Genomic DNA, 22,476 nt, shown 5'->3' with positions numbered 1-22,476 from the left:
GTGAGCATAGCCTCTGATTACAACATGGGGAAGTGCCTTCAACCAGCATTCTTTCTAAGGGCCAGCAGTGGTACGATATGATACGATACAATACGGTATGATACGGCACAATGTGATACGGAACGATATGATACGGTACGACACGGAACGATACGTTATGATACGGTACAATATGACACGGTACAGTACGGTATGATGTGGTACGATACAGTACAACATGGTATGATACGATATGAAACGGTATGGTAGGACACGGTACGATACAATAAGGTATGATACGGCAAATTTGTGATATGGTACGATATGATATGGTACGGTACGACATGTAACGATACGGTATGATACGGTACAATACGGCACGGTACGATACGATGCGGTAAGATACGGTACGAAACGGTACAGTACAACATGGTATGATACGATACGATATGGTACGATACGGTATGGTAGGACACGGCACGGTACGATACAATGCGACACGGTACAGTACGGTACGATACGTTACAGTACAACACGGTATGATACGATACGATATGGTATGGTACGGTGTGATACGGTACGATACAAAGCGATACGGTACGATACGGTACGATATGGCACAGTACACGATACGATACGATATGATATGGTGCGATGTTGTACGGTACAGTCTGATACGGTACAATATGGTACGGTACGATACGATACGGTACGATAATTACCTCAGTAAACATTTTTCTAATGAGTTTATGGTCTTAATCCCAAGTTTCAAGTCTTCTTCAATACAGCGTGATTTTCATTTAGTCAGTCATGTACATATGTAGAGTAGCAGGGTATGCTTTAGGACAGGGCTACCTGTGATCAAACATTCCCTATCATAGCGGTCTGTCAACAGTAACGAGACAATGCGTTGCCACCCTGTCGTCCAAATATGATCACTTCTGGTTTCATAAAAACAAGATGGCGACAGCAAAAATGCCACATAATAGGTTTCAAAAGGGATGGTTCAAAAACCAATGGGTTACATCACAGTGCATGCATCCAGTTCTTTCACGTTTTCACTTTCACGTTCATATATATTTATACACATCTAAAAAGTTGCATGCTTCAACTGTTTAAAAGAAACAGTTAAACTGATGTTGCCTCCAAATCCAAAAAGCAAACAGTGCCACACACTCTGCTAAACAAGTCCTGGCAGGTCGCGGTCAGCTACTCTGCAGCAAAAACTCACGAACATAAAAACAGCCTCACTCTCTCTGAAAGTCTGCGTCGTGCAGCTTCGTTTGACTTATTATCTATGAATGATCCTCGCTGCTCTGTTGACACCTTCCACACTCTCCCACTCCTCTTTAGCAAGCGTGTAGCTCCAGTCCTTTTCATGACCAGCATCATAAATTAAACATGGCCTCGGCTTCCCTCGTGTGTCTAGGGGTGTAAAAATAGCTCAGTTTGGTGCACAGTGTGACGCCCGTGCACAGGCCCTCTGTCTTTAATGAAGTGCTTCCATGAAAAAGTGTACCGATCCTCCAGCGTGACTCGTACTCGCGCTCTGTGGCAACCCGTGTTCTGACTTTCTCGAACTCCCCGAGTGACTCTGAGCTCATTTGGTTATACAAGTGCTCACAATTACCCAGAGATTTGGACACAGGGACGTGGGATATTTCCATATCCCTGACGGATGTTATTTTAATTACACCGCACTGCTTGACTTTGCGCTGTGGATTTACATGTTTTTTTTTTGTCTTCTGTGGATGCAAAGAGGGATTTTCGGAAGGTTATTCTGTTGTTCTGAATCTCTTATTTACTGAGGCGTCTTAGTCTGTAGAAAAACATGAGGGAACCATATTAAATTACACTGTTTAATCTTTGAATCCAAGGTAGTTACATCCTGACACTTAATCTTTAAAGAAAAGGCAGTGACAAACTTCTGATTTGCGATAAGACAATGAAAAATAATCCTCTCTCCTCCCTTCTTAGCATCAGCAATAACTCTATTTTCAGCTTGTGTTTCAAATCCTCAGCATCTAAAAACAGTAGAGCTGTTATCTCCAATCAGCCTTATTGTGAGGTCCTAATTATAGTTGATTGAGAAAAGAAAAATCACACATTGGAGCGGGTGTGATAATTATAGTGTGGAATCTTCCCCGTACGTTAAAAGGCAAACATAAATGCATCAACACAGCTGATTAATTTGGGTGCCGGAGGAGGCGGCAGGTGTTGGGGTGTACAGATGCTCTTCCCTCTGCAGGACGCTTCCTGAAAACAAATGTTTCATGTGTCATCGCCGGTGAAATGTGCCACAGTAGCTCAGCGGGCTGTGAGAGAGGTCTGATGTGATTCATGGAACTCCTCCAGCCTCATTCCTCTTCAGGTCTGGGGGGTAATGGTGTGCAAATGGTGCCTCATGATCTGCAGGGATGGCTGATGATAGGGGTTAAAAGGCAACCGTCTTTAGCTTCAAAACTCTTAACATCCTCGTTTTGTTGAAGGGGAATTAGTCTTTTTTACAACATGCTTCACACATACCTGATTGTATCTCTGTATTACTGATTCCTCACACCAGGCAGGGTTTTAGTTATTCAAGGCCAGGAGCAGAAATCAATGAGCCCAATGTAGCAGTTGAGCCGAATCTCCTGCAGGGAAAAACCCAATAATCAATACAGGCGAGCGGATAATGTGCTGTTGGTTTCGGTTTTGGAACCACATGAGACAAAATATAATTTGTTTTTCAGGTTTTATGTTTTTGTTCCCAGAGGATTATTATAGCGCTTTAATCAGTGTTCCTGTAAACAATTATGGAGTGTTAGTTATCATACACGAGAATATGATTCATCTCGAACAATATTTACAACAGCTGGAGTTCATTTATCCAACATAATAAGTTAATATCAACAGAGCTGTAATTCGCTTCATGTGTGTTTTTATTAAAGTTACAGGTTTTCCGTTCAGGTCCGGCTCAGGGAGATGGAATTGCTCAGAGACCCCAATTGACCTCAGAATAAGGGAGATATACAGGGAAATGAGGGGAAGTGTAGAATAAAAACGTCACGTTTCCATTTTGAAATCATTTTTAATTTAGTGCTTAACTGTCTCAGTGAACTTTTAACTCCATCAGAGGAGAGGAAATGAGAAGAGGAACTATTTTAATTGAATTTTTTCCCCCTTTTAATTTATATTTCTGCAACATCTGTGTCTTAGTTTGACTTTCTCTAAATGTCAACATGAATTGTTTGAACATTAATCATCTACCACTGATTGCAGACATCATCACACAAATGCAGCACCCTGTATGACCCACTGAAAATGGGTTCTTATTGCTTAGTTAGCTGGGCTGGATGAGCTGTAGCCCCCCACAGCCTGGAACAAAATGCAATCTCCGGGCTATTACTTTTCCCATCTGAGTCATTTAGAAATCCATCCGCCCTCTTGTCCCCCCTTTCAGCCATTTCTTTTTACCACGCGGACGTTTTTGCCCTTTCTTGTGCGCAGGTGAAACCGGCCAGGTAATATCGCACGAGCCCAGCCTGACCCACCGTGCACGTGGTAGCTCTGGTCCACTTTCAGCTAAACCAGCACCTGTGTGTAAATTCCTGCTGAAAAAAAACAGAGAAGAAGAAAAAGAAAGAAAGGGCCAGTGAGAGGAGAGCAGGAGCAGCGGAGGAGTCCGGAGCGCAGCGCGCGGACGCTTCCTCTTCTCTCCTCCCCCTTCAGACCCCGCCGCTCCACTCCACTCCATCTCTCTCTCTCTCTCTCTTTCCTCTCTCTCTCCCCCTTTCTTAAATTGACATTGGTCTGGCTCGAAACATGATAACAGAAAAGCCTTCCTCCGCTCCGCGCTGTCGGGCTGTCCTCAACCCCGATCACTTGAAACTCAAATAAGCAGGCGTGAAGAAGAAACCAGAGGATCGCACAGCACTATCCTATCAGCGGGGAATAACACGAGACCTTTATACCAACACACACACACGCACACACACACACACACACCCTTGTATGTGCTCTTTGCGTATCGCAGACCTTACAAAGTGCTCGTGTTGAACTGCAGTGAAAGTTAACATGTATATGCACGCTGTGATACGCGCGAGCCTTGGATTTGTAGGTTTCTGCTTGGTCGCCTTTGTCCAACAGTCTGCTTCAGGAAGTAAAACCACTCAAGGTAAGTTTTTACGTCAAAATTAGCGTCTTCTTCTTCTACGGTTTCTTAAAAATGTTTTAATTTCACTCCAAATTGCTGGGAATAAGCGTTTCTTTTTAGACTGCTAACTGTTTGTTTGATGTATTTTTGGAAAGCTGAAGAAAACCACTCTTTAAATTTGAAACCACTTGTGTAAATAAATGAAACTTAAATTTATGCTCCTTAGAATCAGAGTGTTTCGAAATGTAAAAGGATAAAAGTGAAGTTTTTAAAGACTTTGATTTATGAAGTTTTTTTCCTGCTGCTTCTTTTGATGATCAATTGATTCCTTATTAGCTGTATCGGTGTGCGCAGTTTGCTTATGCTAAGTCACAGAAGAAAGGCAACATAATGAGGCTTAAATTAAGTTTCACTGAGAGCTGTCTGTCATCAGTAAAAACACTTGTCTTTGATCTGCAAGCAGCAGTGTGAACAGTTATGTTTCATAGCCGATCCTGCAGGTACTTGTAGTGAGACTACCAGGAGGCATTTGTCACAGTCCAGACAAGTATTTGACACCGGCCTGTAACACACACACACACACACACATGGAGGGAGCCTCAGTCTGTCAGACACTGCAGCTACAGTGCCGTCCTGCCCAGCTGGCCGCCCTCTTGCTCTCTTGTCTTGTGAGAAATGATTCAGAGCAGACAAGGGCGGCCCGAATCAGAAACTCTTGGCACCTTGCAGGAACAAGAAAGACCCGGCGGTGTGTTAAACACTCTGATTTCTGATCCGCTCAGCCTTCCCCTCCAGGTTTTCATCACTTAATTTTCCCACAATACAAACGCCGAGCCGGGGCTGCCAGAAGTATTTGCATGCAAAGACACATCATGGGTTTGTGTGTGCGAGTGCTGATTGTGGTCGGTGATGTTTCGCACACACAAAAAGACATCTCTCGGGCGGTCGACAAGGCAAAAAGAGAAAGGGGGTGGGTGACTATTTTGCATCCTGGGTGGTCTGCCCCCACTTGTGGGAAAACTCAATATTTACATTTTGCAATTAGAACTACTTTTTTCTCACTTTATTTTCCACAACATCGATTACACACTTCCTTGTTGCGTGGAATGCTGCTGTGTGAGAGTCCGGCTGTAATGGCATGCACCTGTTTGTTGGTCACCGAGTTGGACGGCCACTTGATCGTCTTCTCCTCCTCCGGTTCCTGTTTATCATCAAGCTCCGCAGTCACATTTTATCTGCCTCTCAAGTTATTTGTGCGCATATTTTGTGCCTTACTGCAAATAAATATCGCGTTGGATGTTGGTGGCAACTCTGAGGCACTGGCAAGTCTGCGTGCTGGGAATAACTCTGAAAACTTGACGAACAATGACTTTTAAAAAGAGGCACAATTTGTCAGCTCAATATTTATTCAACACAGATGTTGCCGACAAGACTCCTCGTCTTTCATCAGTGTCAGGCTAATCATGGCACCGTGTTTCAGGCATCAGTCATTACTCTACAAGGAGAAAGAAAGAGCGAAAGAGGAGTGGAATGAGGGAGGGAAGATTTGAGGATGTGGTGGAGAGAATGACAAAGAGGGGAAAAATGAGACAGGGGAAACAGGAGAGATTAAGGGTGCAGAGACAGACAGACAGACAGACAGGGAGAGAGAGAGAGGAGGAGGCTTTCTTGGTGAGCGAGCAGCAACAAGCGAGGGAATAGAGAAGGGAGAAGGAAAGAGGGGAGCCACAGACGTCATGGCAAATCACTTTTCCCTCGAAACAGAGTCAGGAGCTCTCCGTTAATGCGGCGGCACCAAGGCAACGGTTGGTGAGGGGCTGACATGCTGCCGTGGCTGGCTGTGTTGGTGTAACCTCTGCTCCGGGAGCCTGGGGGTCTAAAAGACGCAGGGCCGCCCGAGCAGGGGAGGAAAGCCAGAGCCAGGCCCCCGGACACACTGTGGGAACCGAGCAGCCTTGGCAATATGAGGCCCAAGTGACGGGGAGGCTTTTACCTAGAGATGCTGCCCGAGTCTCAAGATGGAAAGGAAGAAGAACCCCTCCCCTCCCACCCACCCCCAACACTCACTCAGCCCTTTCCTTTTTCTTTCTCTTGCTTTGTTTGCTTTGTCCTCGCTTCCTTTCCTTTGCGCTTAATGAAGTAGCCGTGCTTTTTTTTCTGTCAGCCATAAGCAACGACCGCATCACACCAAACGTGTCAGAAAAGCCCCGCTGTCAGCCCGTGTGTGCTATTTTTATATTTCTGCTACCAAAAAAGACATTCACAACTTTCTCCTCTGTGCCGAGTCCTGTCCAGTCGGCTCTGCATGTGTTGCAGGTGTGTGAAAGCATGTGTCACTGTGTGTGTGCGTACGTGTAATTGGGACAGTGAGAGAGTGCCTGGGCTGTGTCGGTTATTTGAATTTGTATGTGAAGCCACATAACTGAAGCGTTTAAATGGGGCCTTTATTGCTGCCCATCCCTTTGGCCTTGAACTTCTCGCAACATTTAGCAGAAAGAAGAAGGGAGGCGAAGAAATGGCAGGCGGACAGAGACTGTACCATCTTCTATGGTCATCTCGCTGGAACATTTTTGCTTTCATCACTTTCACACTCGTTTTCTCCGGCTGGTTTCTGCATTGCCCCCGAGTCCTGGCAGTAGTATTAGTTGAGCTGTTGCACTTCTCCCCTCTGAGACTGCCTTTAAAACAAGCACAAGTCCCCATTTGCCTGCCAAGCCACCGGAGCACAATTTTCGGCAAAGTAATTTTTAACAGACGGAGAATTGAAGATGTATTCAGGTCAGCCAGGACAAAAGGACTTCTGTCCTTCTTAGGATGCTCTGTGACTTAGAGGAGCGAAGGACAATGCAGGGAGGATCACCTTTGACTTAAGTGACATGTCAGCTTGTGATTTCTCCATCCGGTACTTCTCTCTAGCCCTCTCTAGCCCATCCAGTTTTTATCCAGTTTCCAGTTACGTAGCGTCTCTAAAGCCCCTTTCCCACTGGTCAAAAAACACCTGGCTTTTTAGCTTAGTGGGAAAGGTTACAATTGCCATTCAGACCTGGGTAATTATCGCCTCAGCTCCGATCGACAATGATTGGAACACAAAAGCCTGGTCAACACGCTAATCTCCGGCCCCTCTCCGGCGTGATGCTATGACGCACATTGAAGTACGCTGTCACCTTAATACAGACGAACAACATACAACGCTGAATTTGTTGTGTTACGTGCAAGATGCAGCACTGGCAAGACAGCGAGGTGAGAGCTTCTTCTGATCCGAGAGAACAGGCGACAACGCGACCCTGTTTCCGGCGTGTTTGTGACGTCAGATGGAGACGCAGCAGAAAAGAGCTCGAAAGGAGTATACTCCACTGACAATGGGAAAACAGACAATCGCCATTTATTAGCTGGTCTTCCTGGGTCTCGAAAACCCGCATCAACACGCTAATTATATATGGGTATATGTCAAACTCACGGAGGCGGAATGGCAGGGCGAAGTTGCTCCGCCAGCTGGCATTAGAGGTAGTATCAGAGGCGCAACAGAGGTGAAAGGACATCAGTGTAAATGGCAGAGCAGGCAGGGCGGAACAGCGCCGTGTAGGTGAAGCAAGCGCTGATTGTTTACACCTCACGCACGTTCTGCTTCCGCAACGCCCGAACACGATGTAAAAACACACACTGGGGCGGCCTTACACCAGCGTTGCTTGGTCCAAAGTAAAATGGCAAATGCAGCATGATGGCAGAGCTTTGTTACGGCACTGTGGCGGAACTGCAATGTAAAAAGGGGTACTATGTAAGGGCAAGCATTATGTGACCTCATGTGATCTAACAGGGAAGAAGACGTAGACCAAAAGAAGACTACAACCCGCTGTAGTAATGCTTTGCAGTGAGGAAAAATAAAAGCAGACAGCTTCATGAATTCAGCACATTTTTCAGCTAGAACTAGAGGTGAGATGTGCCTGCTAGGTTTCCGTCAACAGTTGTTTGCTAGCTTATGTTAGCCTCAAGGGCAAGAATGTTTACAGTTGATTGACAGCACTGTCAGCGGCTCCGTCTCCTTGTAGACTTCTCTCGTGCAGGCTTTTGTGATCCCGTTCAAAATGTGCTGACATGATCGTCCAGATTTCAAATCCTCAATATCAAAAAATGTTCCAAATTATCAAGACGGCCTTGAAGAGTCTGAGAGCAATTCTGAAGGTTCAAGACTGGATGTGTTATCCCCTCAAATTACTAGAAAATCTGGGCCAAACATAAGCACCGACCAAGATACCTAACCTCATTCCTCCTCTGGCTGTCAGGGGAGCTGAATCAGGTATAAAACTCCTCTAGTCCGACTGACCTTATTCCAATTAAAGCAGATGAGCTCCCATAACCTGTAAACGCCTTTTTCCCTAAACCGGAAACACAGTGGTGATAAAAACAGCCCTGCTCGTCTCACTCTGTCTTCTTCTGCAGCGGCAGGAGCACTGTGTCAGACAGTCGTGTTCTCGGTATGATCAGAGCGCGCGGCAGGTTGAGCCTCGGGGTAGCCCTCGGTCACTCGCTGCCGAGTGGGTGGATGGGGGATCAATCCAGCGTTCACTTTTGCACTCAGCAGACACTCTGAGAAGAGCGTCTGTCTGACAAGTGGTGCTCCAGTACCACTGTACATGTTGTTACAGAGCAGCCGAGAGAGCACAGAGATTATTATCTTGGCATTACTTGAGTGGTGAAAACACTTGATAACAACTCAGTCCAAGAGCAATGTGGTGTGATTCATGAGGGCTTTGATCTGTGGGTGTGCTGCAAGGACAAGTGAACAAGTATGACTGTGATGAGTGATTTCAGACTGGATATTAATGATCGCACTTAGCAGGCAGGAGTGCTTTCGCTTCCCGAAATGAGGCTCAATTACATGCGGGAAATCCTTTAAAAACAGGGAACGGTTTAGGTTTATTGTGCCTATTTTATTTCTAATTCCCTGGATTCACTGTGGCGAAGCCGCAGCACGAAACATTTTATTTCAGTGAAGCTGGACTGCAGCTACAGGACGAGTAGCATGTTTGCAGGCACATGTAAAGTCGAAGCTGTCTGGCTCAAGCTGTGACCCAAAGGGGCGAGTCAGTGGGCCTTCGTTCCGGACAGTCGCTCACTTTCATCCTGCCTGCTGGAATGTCAAGACATTTCCCTCTCTGCATCAGAGTGTCAAAGACTTGCTGGCCTTAAGAAATCTCCGCTCACAAGTTCACCACATGATAAACATTTAATCAATTTCCTCAAGTAACCTTTTTGTTTTATAATAAGCTGCATGCTACAAATCTGTCTTTATCTTTATCTGCTAAGAAAATCTGATTATCATTCCACTTTTTTGCGGGGGATAAAGTTTCACTGCTGCGTTTAGAGTTAGGAATTTATCAGCCTCACATATAAGTTTTTAAGTATTCATTTAAAAGAATAATCAAACATTGATGCCACTCTCATGCCTGTGTAATAAAAGGCCACTGCCAGCTGATGCTTCGCTTAGCACAAAGACCATAAGGCAACAAAGCTAGCCTGGCTTTGTCAAATGGCTAGAAAATACATCTACCAGCACCTCTGACGCTCACTAATGAGCACATTACATCTTGTTTGTTTAATCCATTTGCTTCCCAGAGTATTTACTGGGTGCCTGGCAACAGTTCAAAGCCTCCAAATAGTCCATCCATTAAGTGCAGTAATTATACGTCGGTTCTTGAACGGATTGAGCAAAAAAGTAAGTGAGCTTTTAAGGTGCTCGAAAGTGGATTTTGTAACCGTTTAAACTGAGACAGGCTAGCTGTATCCCTCTCTTTTCAGTGTTGATGCTAAGCTAACTGGCTGTTTGCTCTAGCTTCAAATCTAACCAGCAGCTATGAGAGTGGTATTGGTCAAAGTTTCATGTGAGGACATTTCGCGACAGCTGCCTCCTCCAATCATCTGCATGCAAACACTGAAGCTGATTTACACATTTTGTATTCAGTGCGACTGTTAGGTCACAGCAAAACAAAACCCTAACCGGTGGACTCTGCAGAATCCCTGTTGCTCCCCAGGGGATCAGCTGTTTAGATCCCTCTGCCATGCTACCTTTTCCCCCTTCCTCGAGCAGAAAATCACTTTATCAGCAGCTAGCGAGACCCTTGTGACCACAATTTGTCACCTCATTTAGAATGGTTGCCGGGCTGACAAAGCTGTACATTGCATGTGCCGGAGAGGAAGTGAAAGAATGTAGTTTAAATTGCCCAAACTTTTCTAGAAGAACACCGGGGTAACTGCTTTGTATGCAACACTGGTGTCAAATCTAACCCTCACCCTTGGAGGTACGGAGCGCAGAGCTTGTTTGCAGCCTGTTTATTTCTCGAAGCTTTAATCTGAACAATATGTTCCAAATGAGGCCAGTGATGCTTCTTTCAACTGAGGCATTGTGCTTAAAATTAGAAGACTCTCCTGTGCTCACATCTCTGTCCCTCTCACCCTGTCAGTGGCCTTTGTTCTCTGTGCAGATGCGGCACGGTGCTGACAACATCCCTGTTGGTTTCGGGGGAGGATGGAGTCAGTGTTGACGGCACTCTGACCCCCCAGACTTAAACTCACCTCTAGAGCCCCCTTCACATGCGCTGACGGCTCGCTGAGGAACCTCAGTGCCGTCCCTCAGCCAGCTGCAGCGGCTCTTAGATCATTAATCCTCTAAGCCCCCCCACCACAGAGCCCACATTTGTTTTTCTGCTCCATTACTCAACGATCAGGATTACTGTGACTCAGGAGAAGATTTCAGAGGGACTGTCATCTCCGTCTCTGTACTTTCTGAGGCCCATGCCTGCTCCACACCATCCTTCCTCCTCTTTCGCCCTCCTCCCCGCTCCCTCCTGTGACCTCTTGTGCGAATAATGGGGCCGCGTCTCCTCTTTTTTTTGAGAGTTTCTTGAGGGGGGGGGGTCAGCGAGGGACGTCATTAGGCTGGTCTGCGGTGGTCAGCGTTGTCAGAGGGGGGTTGGGGGTCAGAGAGAGCCTTGTTTACAGACTGTGTGTGTTTACATTCCTGATGGTGAGCGCCAGCTTTAGAGACTGCTGGAAGTGAAAGGAAATGCTCTTATTCTGCTTAGTAATGGAAAAATCCAACCCAATACATCAAGGAGTCCAGATGAAAAAAGCCAAGTTATTTATTTGGTGGGTTCTGGCCAATGCATTCTGGGTAAAAAGAGGGATGACTTCACGGGTGAATTTGAGACTTCCTCAATGGACAGAGGCATGGGAAAACCATACGGCCCTCTGCAGTATTTAATCACCCCCAGTGAACTCTCTATATATATATTTACTGCAGACAGTAATAGCCTATACCGCTGATTAATGGCAGGTAGTGCTGGGGCTCTTTGTTTTTAATCAATACACCTTCCATCGCACAGGTATTTATGGCAGCAGCTAAGGTATACTTTTGTCAAATAATCTACCCATTATTTTCTGAAATTATTGATCAATCATTTATTTTGTTTTTAAACATCATCCAAGCGTAAAAAAGCCATCAAATGTTCCCATAGCACATTGCAACATGCTGAAATGTCCTGTGTTGTTTTGGAGTTACAGTCTTAAATCCAAAGACAAAAAGACTGAAAAAACACTGACATCTTAACATTCAAGTTGCTGGAAACAGAGAGTCTAGGCATTTCATTTCCTTAAACTGTTGTCAAAACATTTGTTGATTAATTTTCTAACAAATCATTGCAGCTTTGAACCCCTGTCTGCCCGATATGCCTTAGTTTTATGTTGACACTCACATGCTTCCATTTGGTACTTCCATTGGCCAGATGTCTGCAATATTGCAAGTATCTAAAATTTCGGCCCATTTAAAACAACAATGTCAGTTGTGTTGTAGTAATTAGCTTTTTTCTGAGGACGTTTTGTCAGTAGAAAAAGAGAATTTCAAAACAAAGTAGATCCACAAAATTACAAGCACGTCCTGAGAAGACAATCACAAGCTTTGCATCAACTTGTCTGGGTCAGTGGGAGTCCGTTGATGAAAAGAAAATTTGCATAAGCTTTTAAACTTTTTCAAATGTCAACACTGTTATGCTTTTATAATTATATAAACCTTTTTAGAGTTGCCAGACATGACATGGTGCTGCTCGGATTAATTACAGGATAGACTTTGAATTTAGTCTGTAATTCAAGTGATGACACACAACAAAGACTTTATGGAAAAAGCTGCCGACAGAGTGACAATTTAAAATATGGATTTATGGAAAAATGAGGCAATGTCTGCACAACATTTATTGTTGCTTTAATAATAATCATAATAAGCATAATGGCTTCGAAACAGCTTGATCGATTGGTCGATGGACAGAGAATGAATCATTTTTTGAGCGCAAATGCCCAATTTTTCAGGACTTTCATTTATGATATTAAACTTCATATTTCAGGGTTTTGTTGGAAAAAGCAACACAATAAAGAGGGGGGTGCTAAACGTGGGTGAAGTTTCAAATCTGTAGGTAAAAGTTTGTTGGAGTAATCCCCAGGCTTCTCAGGCTTCTCAGCTCAGTCTGCAGGCTGCTAAAATGGCAGGTTTCACACTGTTTCTTCTACACGCTGCACTTTGTGACGTCACAAAGTGCCGCCTCAGCAGGCCTCGGAGAGCTGGCAAATCAGAAGACAGTGGGCTTGTAAGGGCGGGGTTTCTTAAAGGGACAGAGCTGACTGAGTCGTTTCAGGCAGAGGCTGTATGAGGGCCTGCACAGAGCACCAGTGTGAGAACAATTATGAGTGTTTTTAACTGTAAATTATGCTAAGCTACTCCGCGGGTATCACTGAAATATGAAGCATAAAATTAGCATATTACCCCCTTTAAAAATGTCTGCCAAAATACACACTTTCGGCCCTTTTTCATTATATGGGAACATTTTACAGACAAATAGAACCAGATATTCTCTGCAGATAATTCAGTAATGAAAATAGTTATTTGTTGCAGATGTAAGTTTTGTAAGTATTTTGGATTGAATGCAGGCCACCTAACAAATCGGGATCGTTTCATTTTGTGAGGGGGGGCGTTGGGGTTTTAGTGGCAAATATTTCCCAGGAACGTTTTGCTCCAAACTCTCCCTTACATATTCCCCTCGTGGCTGCATGTGGAGGAAGAACGATTCTGATGTTTCATTTTCCTCTCTGGCGTCCCCTCACGCTGTCTGATTGGAGCAGTAATGGAGAGGCCATTAAACACTTGATGTGTCCGCTTGAGTGAAATGTTTACATGAAGTGATCGTGCCGTCTACATGAAGCATGTATCCAGTCAGTTCCAGCCCGCTGAGCTGTAGTAGTTAATGCTTCACAGCTTACACAGAGCACCATTCACTTTATACCTCCGTTTGACAGGAAACAACTAAAAATATCACACTTGTGCTGTAATTGCTACGTTGCCATCTTTATAGTTGGTACTGTATCTGGTTAAAGCAGCCACCAATGAATGTAATTGCTGTGTGCAGAAGGCCTAGTGTCATGTCAGTTAGCTATGGCTGTATAAATATAAGGTATACAGCTGGACTAAGTGCCACCCTTCCCGTGTTTAAAATATTCAGCATGAAGCCAAGAAGTCATTAACAGTAAGGACACATGCCATGAAGGCTGAAAGCCTCTGAAAGGTACTAATGAATTTCTTGTCACTTTGGCTCTTAATGGGAAACGGTTACAAGTTATGTTCAATTATCCTGTGTGGTATACATTAGGCATCCGACACTTAGGAGGGTGTCCTGTCAGCTTCTCCCTGCGCCCTCTTAGCATTGCTCCATGATTCACTTAATTACTGTAATAAGTGTTTTTGTACAGGAGGTGGTCAGGAGGTCTGTGACTCATACTCTATTAAGGCCCCCGCGTGCCAAAGGAAAAGGCTCCGCACCAGATGCTCGGCATACGATCAAAATCACAGAGCATGTCCATCATTTATTCAGAGTTTACAGCCGAGGAATGTTTTATAACACAAGGTGAGGTCACGTGATCTTCACCCTGCAGGATCGTGTTTGGTTTGAAATCAGGTGTCAGATACTCGACAAGTAGAAGCAGATACAAGAATCTTGCGTGTTTGCTTGAGTTGATGGAACTTCTATAAAGAGGACGTGTGTTAATACAGCAACAGACAGACAGTCGTAGTATTTTATTCTCATTGACTGAAGAAGCTGAGCCAGAACTTGAAGGCACTACAAAAATGTAGAAGTTTACAGGGTGACAATTTATTTATTTTTTAAGATTATTTTTTTTGGCTTTTGCCTTTATTTAAAGGACAGCTGAAGAGAGACAGAAAATATGGGGAGCAGAGAGCAGGGGATGACATGCACCCAAGGATCGACTGACTGGGAGTCAAACCTGCGATCAGTGCGATGAGGACTGTAGCCTCTATACATGGGGCGCCTGCTCCATCAATTGAGCTAAACCAGCGCTGCAACAGGGTTCCACCATTGTTCTACTTCTAATAAAGTCATGGGAAAATAGTCATGTGACTAGAGAGTGGTACTCATTTTTGTAAAATGTAAAAAGGGATCGATACACAAATTAACTAATGAGACAAAGTAAATTAATTAAATAAGAGCTTCAATATTAAAACAACTATGATTTTGAATTTTCAGTTTTTCATTTTCTAACATGAGAATTAACCTTGTAATATAGATTAAATATTATTACCGCTAATGTTTTATAGACAATTACTAAAGAAAATAATCAGCAGATTATTCAATTAAAAAAAACCATAACACAAATTTAAGGGCTAGGTGTTAAAACACAACATAAGAAAGTAATTGTCAGAATGTTTACAGAGATCCTGATTTTCGCCTGTTAGTCTAGGTCAAACTTTAAAGCCATTAAATCCTACATTTACCATAATGCAACAGCCATTCCTGTTATTTCATAACACTTTCAGCTATCTTTGAAACTTTTAGAAACAGCAAACTTAGTCTTCCCTTGTCAGTGAACTTAACCTCATGTGTAAAATTGCACTTTTAAGGAAAATTAGATCCAGTCTTTACTGTTGTCGTAAACTAATGACAAACAATCAGTTATAAGAAGATAAAAGTAAAAAGGGGAAATGTGAAGTCCTGTGCGCTTGCTGACATGATGTTTCTGTCCTTAAACTCTGCGTGTTCTCGTTCATTTTGCCCTGGCCCTCAGATTAATCTGAGGCTTCATGGTCGGTGGACATAAGCAGGGAGGGCCCCGGGGGTTTGAAGTTTTGATCACAGTTTCTAAAAGCACAGGATCAGTCAGTGGTCATGATTCCTAAACATTTAGAGTGTGTGAAGGATGAGTGTAAATATCCCGAATGGAAGCAGTGGATATTTTTATTCACAACTTTTTAGAAGCCTGCTGGACGGCCAACAGTGTGTCCCTTCATTAGCTGAAGGGGATGTTGGCAAGCAGGGGGGAGAGATGCTAAATTCTGTGTTCATGTTGACGTCTGCATTTCATCAAAACCTTTTTCTTTTTTTTCTCGAGGTTGGTCCATCTGCTCCTCGCTCGACTTGAAAATCCACGACATTTTCATGATTAGCGGCCGTAGTTCCTGTCCTTTCTACAACCTCCTCTCAGGACACGAGATAAAAGACACATCACTTTACATTAGTGTGTACCATGTGTGGCTCTGGATATAGACACACTCAGTATTCCTTATTTAGATTGTTGAAAGATTGAAGTACAAGAAGCAGCATTGTGGCTGTATGTTGGTACATAATTGATATAGATGCGCAGATGTTAAAGTCTTCCCCATGACAAAATTATGTTTGCTTATGCTGGGTTCAGAGTGCAGGACATCATCCCCGTTATAGCCTGAACCGACAGACGTAGGCCTTTAGACATGGAGCAGTGAAAAAGAGGAATAATGATGTTGCTGCCTTTTTTCCTCGATGGACTTGTTTTAATTCGTCCTCCTACCTGATTATATCACACACAATGTGATGGGCAGCAAGCGCTGATTGGTCGTAGAGCACGGTAGTCCGTGTGAAGTGTGACATACTCTGTAAAGCCCCCACTGAAGGGGAAAAGTCAGCGCCACAATATGATGCAACGCTCCAAAACATGCCTCTCTAGCTAGCTAAAAACATAAGATATCAGCATGTCAAAGGACTATTACAGCTATCAGATAGGACAATGTATTTTGTCAAACACAATATTGTCTGTCTTCTGCAGTGTCCTTTCTCCTTACCTTGGGTTTCTTGGAGAAATAAGATCGTATAAGACAGGAATATTGTGTCAGCGTTATTGTTGCTTTGATGTTTGAGCTTCCCTGTGCAGAAGGATAACAGTTTGACACTAGAAGGCCGCTGTCCATTCATTTACTAAAGGTAGAGGTTTCTCTGTACTCGCCTTAAATCGGAGTGCATTATGGGGGATTGTTTTTAATTTGGCTGATGTTTTTTTCACTGATTCATTGAGTACAAAGGATCCTTTTACAGGTTGTTTAAGAGTTGAACATCATATCATCAAATGGGTCGTTTACATCAGACAGATAAAAGAGGTGTTTTCATCCAGCACGGCCTCTCAGGCTCTCTGCTGCTCTGTGCGCAAAGTAATTATCCTGACCTTAACCCCATCCTGCTCAACCACAACCCTAAGTATAGTGTAAGTGTGGTTCTAAGATGCATAATTACCATACGAGCTCCTTTGTAATTATACAGAGTATGACATACGCTGTGATCCCAAGAACACCTTTTTATGGAGTTGAACCCAGCACCCTTCCTCCCCTGCCGCACGCAAAATGACGGATATTGTCTGAAAATGTCTTTGTCAAGACAGAATGTTTTGTCTACAATGTTTAATCACGAATGCTGCACTGAATCATTGTGTCAGGAAAGTGCTGCTCTCGCTGACTGAAAGCATAACTTGGTCCATATTTCTGACTTTTATTTTGAAGTTGGCTGCAGGCAGCGCGAGTAAAGCTACACCTATGGGTGTCCCAGCTCCACTCAGTCTATTTCTGTCTCTGAAGGAAAGGTGATGGGCTGGAGGGGAGGGAGGGATGGGGGCAGGTTTGGGGCAAAGCAAACAGTGAGGGTCTCAACACTCAAAGTAAACATTACCCTATGTTTGAACTACACACCTTCAGCCCTACAGTTCTCCCACACACCCTCGCTCTCCCCTCTGAGTCTTATTCCGGCTAACACCCCCTCCAGTTGGGCCGAAGCTAAATACACTGCTTATCCCGGGACCTTCCAATAAATCAGGGAGGAAAAGCACCTCTGACAGGGTCTCACCTCCACGGCCAGAAACCCTTAGCCGGCAGCTCTGGCTTACATGAAGGGAGGACTTTAGAATTAAATGTACTAATGTTTTTTCAAAGTTACTTTCCTTTTAACCTGGGAGGATGTTTAATCTGGCAGATTTCATACAATTCTAATAAATCTAATTTCTACTGTCCCTGCAAGCCTCCTTCTTCCAACCTGGAGATGCATTTAGAAATTTGACATTAGAGCCTGACTGATATGGGATTTCTGAGACTCCTACCGATACTCACTTTAGAGGGAGAAAATTCAGCTGATTCCAAATATTGCATCTGATCCGTTTTGCAATGTTATGATAAAGCAAAGGCTCTTAAATTGCTGCTTTCTCAATGAAAAAATAGTATTAGCACATAACAGCATGACCGATATCTCGATGATAGGCCCATATCGGCTCGATATATCGGCCAACAGAAATATTGGTCAAGCTGAATAAAATGAAGTGATCAAAGCAGTTTTAAATCACCCCATCATCGGACCTGCATTGTTTTTTAATATGGGCACATACTGCCGCCAATACCTATATCTCTGTGATAGGCCCATATCGGCTCGATATATCGGCCAACAAAAATATTAGTCAAGCTAAATTTGAAACGTCAAAGTTTAAAGTGTAGGCAGAGTGCGCTCCGCTGAAACAAACACAGTGATCAAAGCAATTTTAAATCACACCAAGCCTTGTTTTCATCATCATAGGACCTGTAATGTTTTTTGATATGGGCACATACCGCCGCAAATACCAATATCTCTGTGATAGGCTCGTATCGGCTCGATATATCGGCCAACAGAAATATTGGTCAAGCTGAATAAAATGAAGTGATCAAAGCAGTTTTAAATCACCCCATCATAGGACCTGTAATGTTTTTTGATATGGGCACATACCTCTGCCAATACCAATATCTCTGTGATAGGCCCGTATCGGCTCGATATATCGGCCAACAGCAATATTGGTCGAGGTACATTTGACACACCGCAAGGTTTTAAGTTTTATTGAGCTTGAGGTGAATCCGTTCCAAGGCAGAGAAACCACCCTTCATTGTTTTATGACTCGGTTTCATCCAACAAAATCATCGAATTCAATATTCTGAGAACGTCAGCGGGTTTAAACACAGACTTAAGCAATTTGTGGCTTTAATGTGCTAAAGTCTATTAGCCAGATGAGAGCTACAGCAGCAGCAATATTCAAAGTGACACATCCCCCAAAGGAAACTGTTTAAACATCTGAGCATTGCCCAACATCTCTGTCTTCTTTGGTTTTGTTGTTTTGACTTTGTTTATCCATCCTTGTCTCGAAGCGCCGGCTTCATCCTCCGCTGCCTTGACTTGTTCCCAACAACTGTGATTCCTCAACACAAAAGAATGAAAGAAAAAATCTTTTCATCTTGGGCATGAGTCAATTACCAGGGCAGCATTACTGAACACGCTCAGCGTTCAGAGGATCATCCTCTGGAGTGAGCTAAAAGGATGTATTGATTCTGACATGTTTGTTTCCGTGGCAGAGACATGTTGGGTTTCCAACAACACCAGCACATTTAGCTTTTGTTGTCCATGTGTCTGCTGGAACACTCCCAGCGTCTTTTATGGGTGGGTTGTTTAAACAATGCTCTGACAGACGGCGGCCATTGTAGTTTGTGGGCCAGGATTTCTTGATTTTGTTTTTATTTCATTTTGAGCAGCTTCCACCTAAAGCGATGGGAATGTGGGTGTGTTATGTTTAGTCAGTTTTTATCAACACAAATAACTTGTCTCATTGTGTCCCAGTTAATTTGCAGATCTTTGTTTCTCACTGTTCATTTTTGTATGTTCATTTTCATCTGTTTGCTGCTGCTTACTTAGATTGGAGAGAGATTTTTTAGCCTCTTTTGTACACTTACACATCATTGTACTGGCTAAGGTGGCTGTTTGGCTTGTTAAAAACCCTACGCGCTTAGCAAGCTGCTCTTTGTCATCATTTTAAATCTCACTGAAGTCATTAGGTATCATAATATGCCTGTTACATAACATTAGAGACGTTTACAGCCTCATATTTGGTGCCGCGCTTCTGCACTCAACAACTGCCTGGAGCAATAACAGCATCAAACTGTTCTGGATGCAAATTAGACTAAATACAAAACCAGAGTTGTGCTGAAAACTAAGACGTATGGTTGTCAGTTCTGCTGCACTGCTTGTGTGTAGATGTTTTGCCTTCTTTATGCAGAAGAAATATTGCAGCCATACAAGTTCAGCTGATGTCTTGAGCTGTCAATCTTTGATTCCTTCGCAGTTTTCAACATCAAGCATGATTGAAGAGCGCGTTTGGGGGCCTCAGAGTGTGTGTATGTGTCGGCAGCCTTACAATATAAAGTGAACTGATGCTCCAGATGGGAACAATAATAACAAAATAAACAGAGTGATTCTTTGAGTTTCTGTCATAATGAATATTAATAACTACAGAGACTTGGTTCCAAGAAACCTGACAATAAGACAGATATTTAGTTGTGATTAATGCCTCCTCTATTGAAAAACACTTCCTCACACGGCCTCTCCTGCTGTTATTCTGAAAGGAGAAAAGACCAAGGCTGCTCCTCTGGAGAATTCACATTGTTCTTGCATAATATAAATCAATACAGAGCTTTGGGAGCTCTTGCGTCACTTAATGGCTTTGTGGAAAGTTAGCAAGAGAGGAGCCACAACTGTCCAAGGTGCTATATTCCTGACTAAATATTACACCAAGAAAAATACTGACACATAAAACCTGACAACTCACTAAGAAATACTCAAAAAGATGGTCGCAGGTTTGAAACCCAGTGATGACGCTCAACTCTTGTACCAAATGTCACAATGAAATGTTTAACATCTGCTTTTTGTCATCAGATTCATCTCTAAAGCCCGTTAGTTTAATGTTTTTAAACCTATAACCCTGACATTTGACAAGCTTTAGCAAAGATAGCATGGCTCAATGCTTAGCAATGTCCGTCTGTCCACCATCAGTCCAGACTGAAATATTTACCGTCAACTCCAGCAAGTGTTCCTAATGTTCTTATTGAAGAGGGGATGTGGTTAATTGTCCTATTTCATCTATTAACAACGCGACCAGATTACCGTTCTAGCATATGTTCACTTAACTATAACCTGAGATGAAGGATTTTCACCGACATTGAATTCTTGCTGGGTTTGTTCCCTGCCAACCTGGGGCGTAACCCCGCCGTCGTCATCATCCCCAGAGTCAGAGTTCTAGTTGCTGTAAATCACTTTTGAACTGTACTCCATGTCAAAACTGGTCCCCACTGATCCCTGTCTACTTGCCCAGATTTGGTGCTTATTTTGGGGCCACACCCCCTTCAGCATTCCCTGCTGGGTACCTCCTGCCAGGGGGGCTTGAAAATTTGCTAGCGGTGTCAACACTTACAATTCAGTGTAAAACTGAGCTAGCTAGCTACTAACAGTAACAAGTATACAAACTGTTCATCAAGAAAGTCCATGAATAGTCAAAAGTTCAGGCAGAGCAGCTGGAGGTTATCAATACCCCAAATCATTTGATCTTTTACATATTTTCCAAAGTCCACCATGATGACATAATAAAGCTGTTTTTGTACAGTTCATGAACGTTCACTTACATCCAATAGCAACGTCTGGTCTTGACACTGCGCCTGTGCCAGCTTGGAGGAAGCTGACTACATGCTGCTTCTACTACTGTCGAACGTCCTAATTCCATTTTAGCCAACAGACATTGGTGGTCCCCAAAGGATGAACCCTTGGCTTTTCTTTTAGATCCACCATCAGGGTGACATGTTTTTCACTGAAATATTTTGTCAACTTTCGGATGGATTGCCATAAAATGTGGTTCCCCCTCTGGTTGCCTTTGAAGCATTTTGGAGATTCCTTAACCGTTCCTCTAGCAACATTATCAGGTCGAATTTCATTAGCGAAATGTTAGCATGCAAGTAACCTATTGTACAAAAGCAACGGGATCTCTTATGTGTCACATCCAGGCCAGCCTTTGTTCCACCTGCTTCGGTTACTCAATGCAATATCTAGTTTGACACAGATTTTCCCCAGTTCTGTACATTCTGCGCTGTCACTGCCCTCCTTTCCCCAGCAGACCCCATGTCCTCCAGGAATAGGCATAAATAGCCAATATGCTAAGCCCAGGGGTTTAGGTTGCAGGTCATTTCCCATTGGGATCAGCCAGCTCCTGCAGAGGGCTTGTGATAAGGGTGGATATTGGGAGCTATGTAAACCTTGTTAAGCTGCCCTTCCCCTGTGAGCAGGGGGGTAATCCTAAACACCTGGACTAGTTAGCTGGGATCTAGTGGGATTAGGGGCTCCATGAGGTAAACGTGATCATGCTTCTGGTGAAATTCATTTCCATTCTTATCTTTTCACATTTTCTCTTCATTACCTAAACTCAATCCAGCAGTTACACAACAGTTAGCTTTAGACTGATGGATTTTATCTCTACCTGTATCTGTTCTTCATGGCTATGAAAACAAGACAAGCATGGATATGATTTGTACATGTGGGCGAACCTGCCTTCCTCCGTCTTTATATTGTACTTTACATTTTAAAAGCTGGAATATGTAATAATTATGACTGCTAGCTTCTTATTTTTTAAGATGTTAATGGGTTGGTTTTAAGCGGAAGTAGCAGCATGGTGCGTGGGATGGTGTCTGCTGGTTGGTCAACCAATTTGGTCTGAATTATCTCAACTACTACTTTGGCCATGCACTGACTTCTCCATGCCCTCATCATGAAGTTATGTATCTCTCAAATCCTTGGGTGGATTTCCATCATCTAGCCCACATTACAATATGTCAGTGTTTCAGTGTGTCCAATCCAAATACGTGCGAAAGTCATGGCATGTCCTTCAGCCACGCCTGTACTTTAGTGCTGATTATGTAATGTTCGCATTCTGACACGCTAAACTAAGTAGGGAACATGGTGAACATTATGACATCTAAACATCTGCATGTTGGCATTGTCCTAGCATGGTGGCATTAGCATTTAGCTCAAAGCACTACAGCGCCAACAAGAGCAACCAGCATGGCGATAGCCCTGGAGAGCTGCCTTCCTGCATGTTTCAGGTTTCACCGTACTCTAACACACCTGATTGGAATCTTTTGCTCATTATCAATCCCCTGAGACCTTTCAGTGGGTCGATAACGA

General features: G+C 43.5%; 1 protein-coding gene across 1 annotated transcript in view; it reads left to right on the top strand.

Annotated features, from left to right (window-relative positions):
• The first annotated feature begins 4,035 nt into the window (after positions 1-4,035).
• Positions 4,036-22,476, top strand: part of scube3 (signal peptide, CUB domain, EGF-like 3) — an 86,285-nt gene continuing 67,844 nt past the window's right edge. Inside the window, exon 1 of the mRNA XM_069659549.1 lies at positions 4,036-4,135. Within this exon, the coding sequence (XP_069515650.1) occupies positions 4,036-4,135 (100 nt within the window). The remainder of the gene's footprint in view (positions 4,136-22,476) is intronic.

This window comes from Semicossyphus pulcher, unplaced genomic scaffold (assembly GCF_022749685.1).
Source record: "Semicossyphus pulcher isolate SPU_LCO1_2020_fin unplaced genomic scaffold, fSemPul1.0.p SCAF_13, whole genome shotgun sequence".
NCBI classification, from domain to species: Eukaryota; Metazoa; Chordata; class Actinopteri; order Labriformes; family Labridae; genus Semicossyphus; species Semicossyphus pulcher.
Note: the sequence above shows the minus strand (reverse complement) of the source record. Positions and strands in the feature narration are given on the sequence as shown.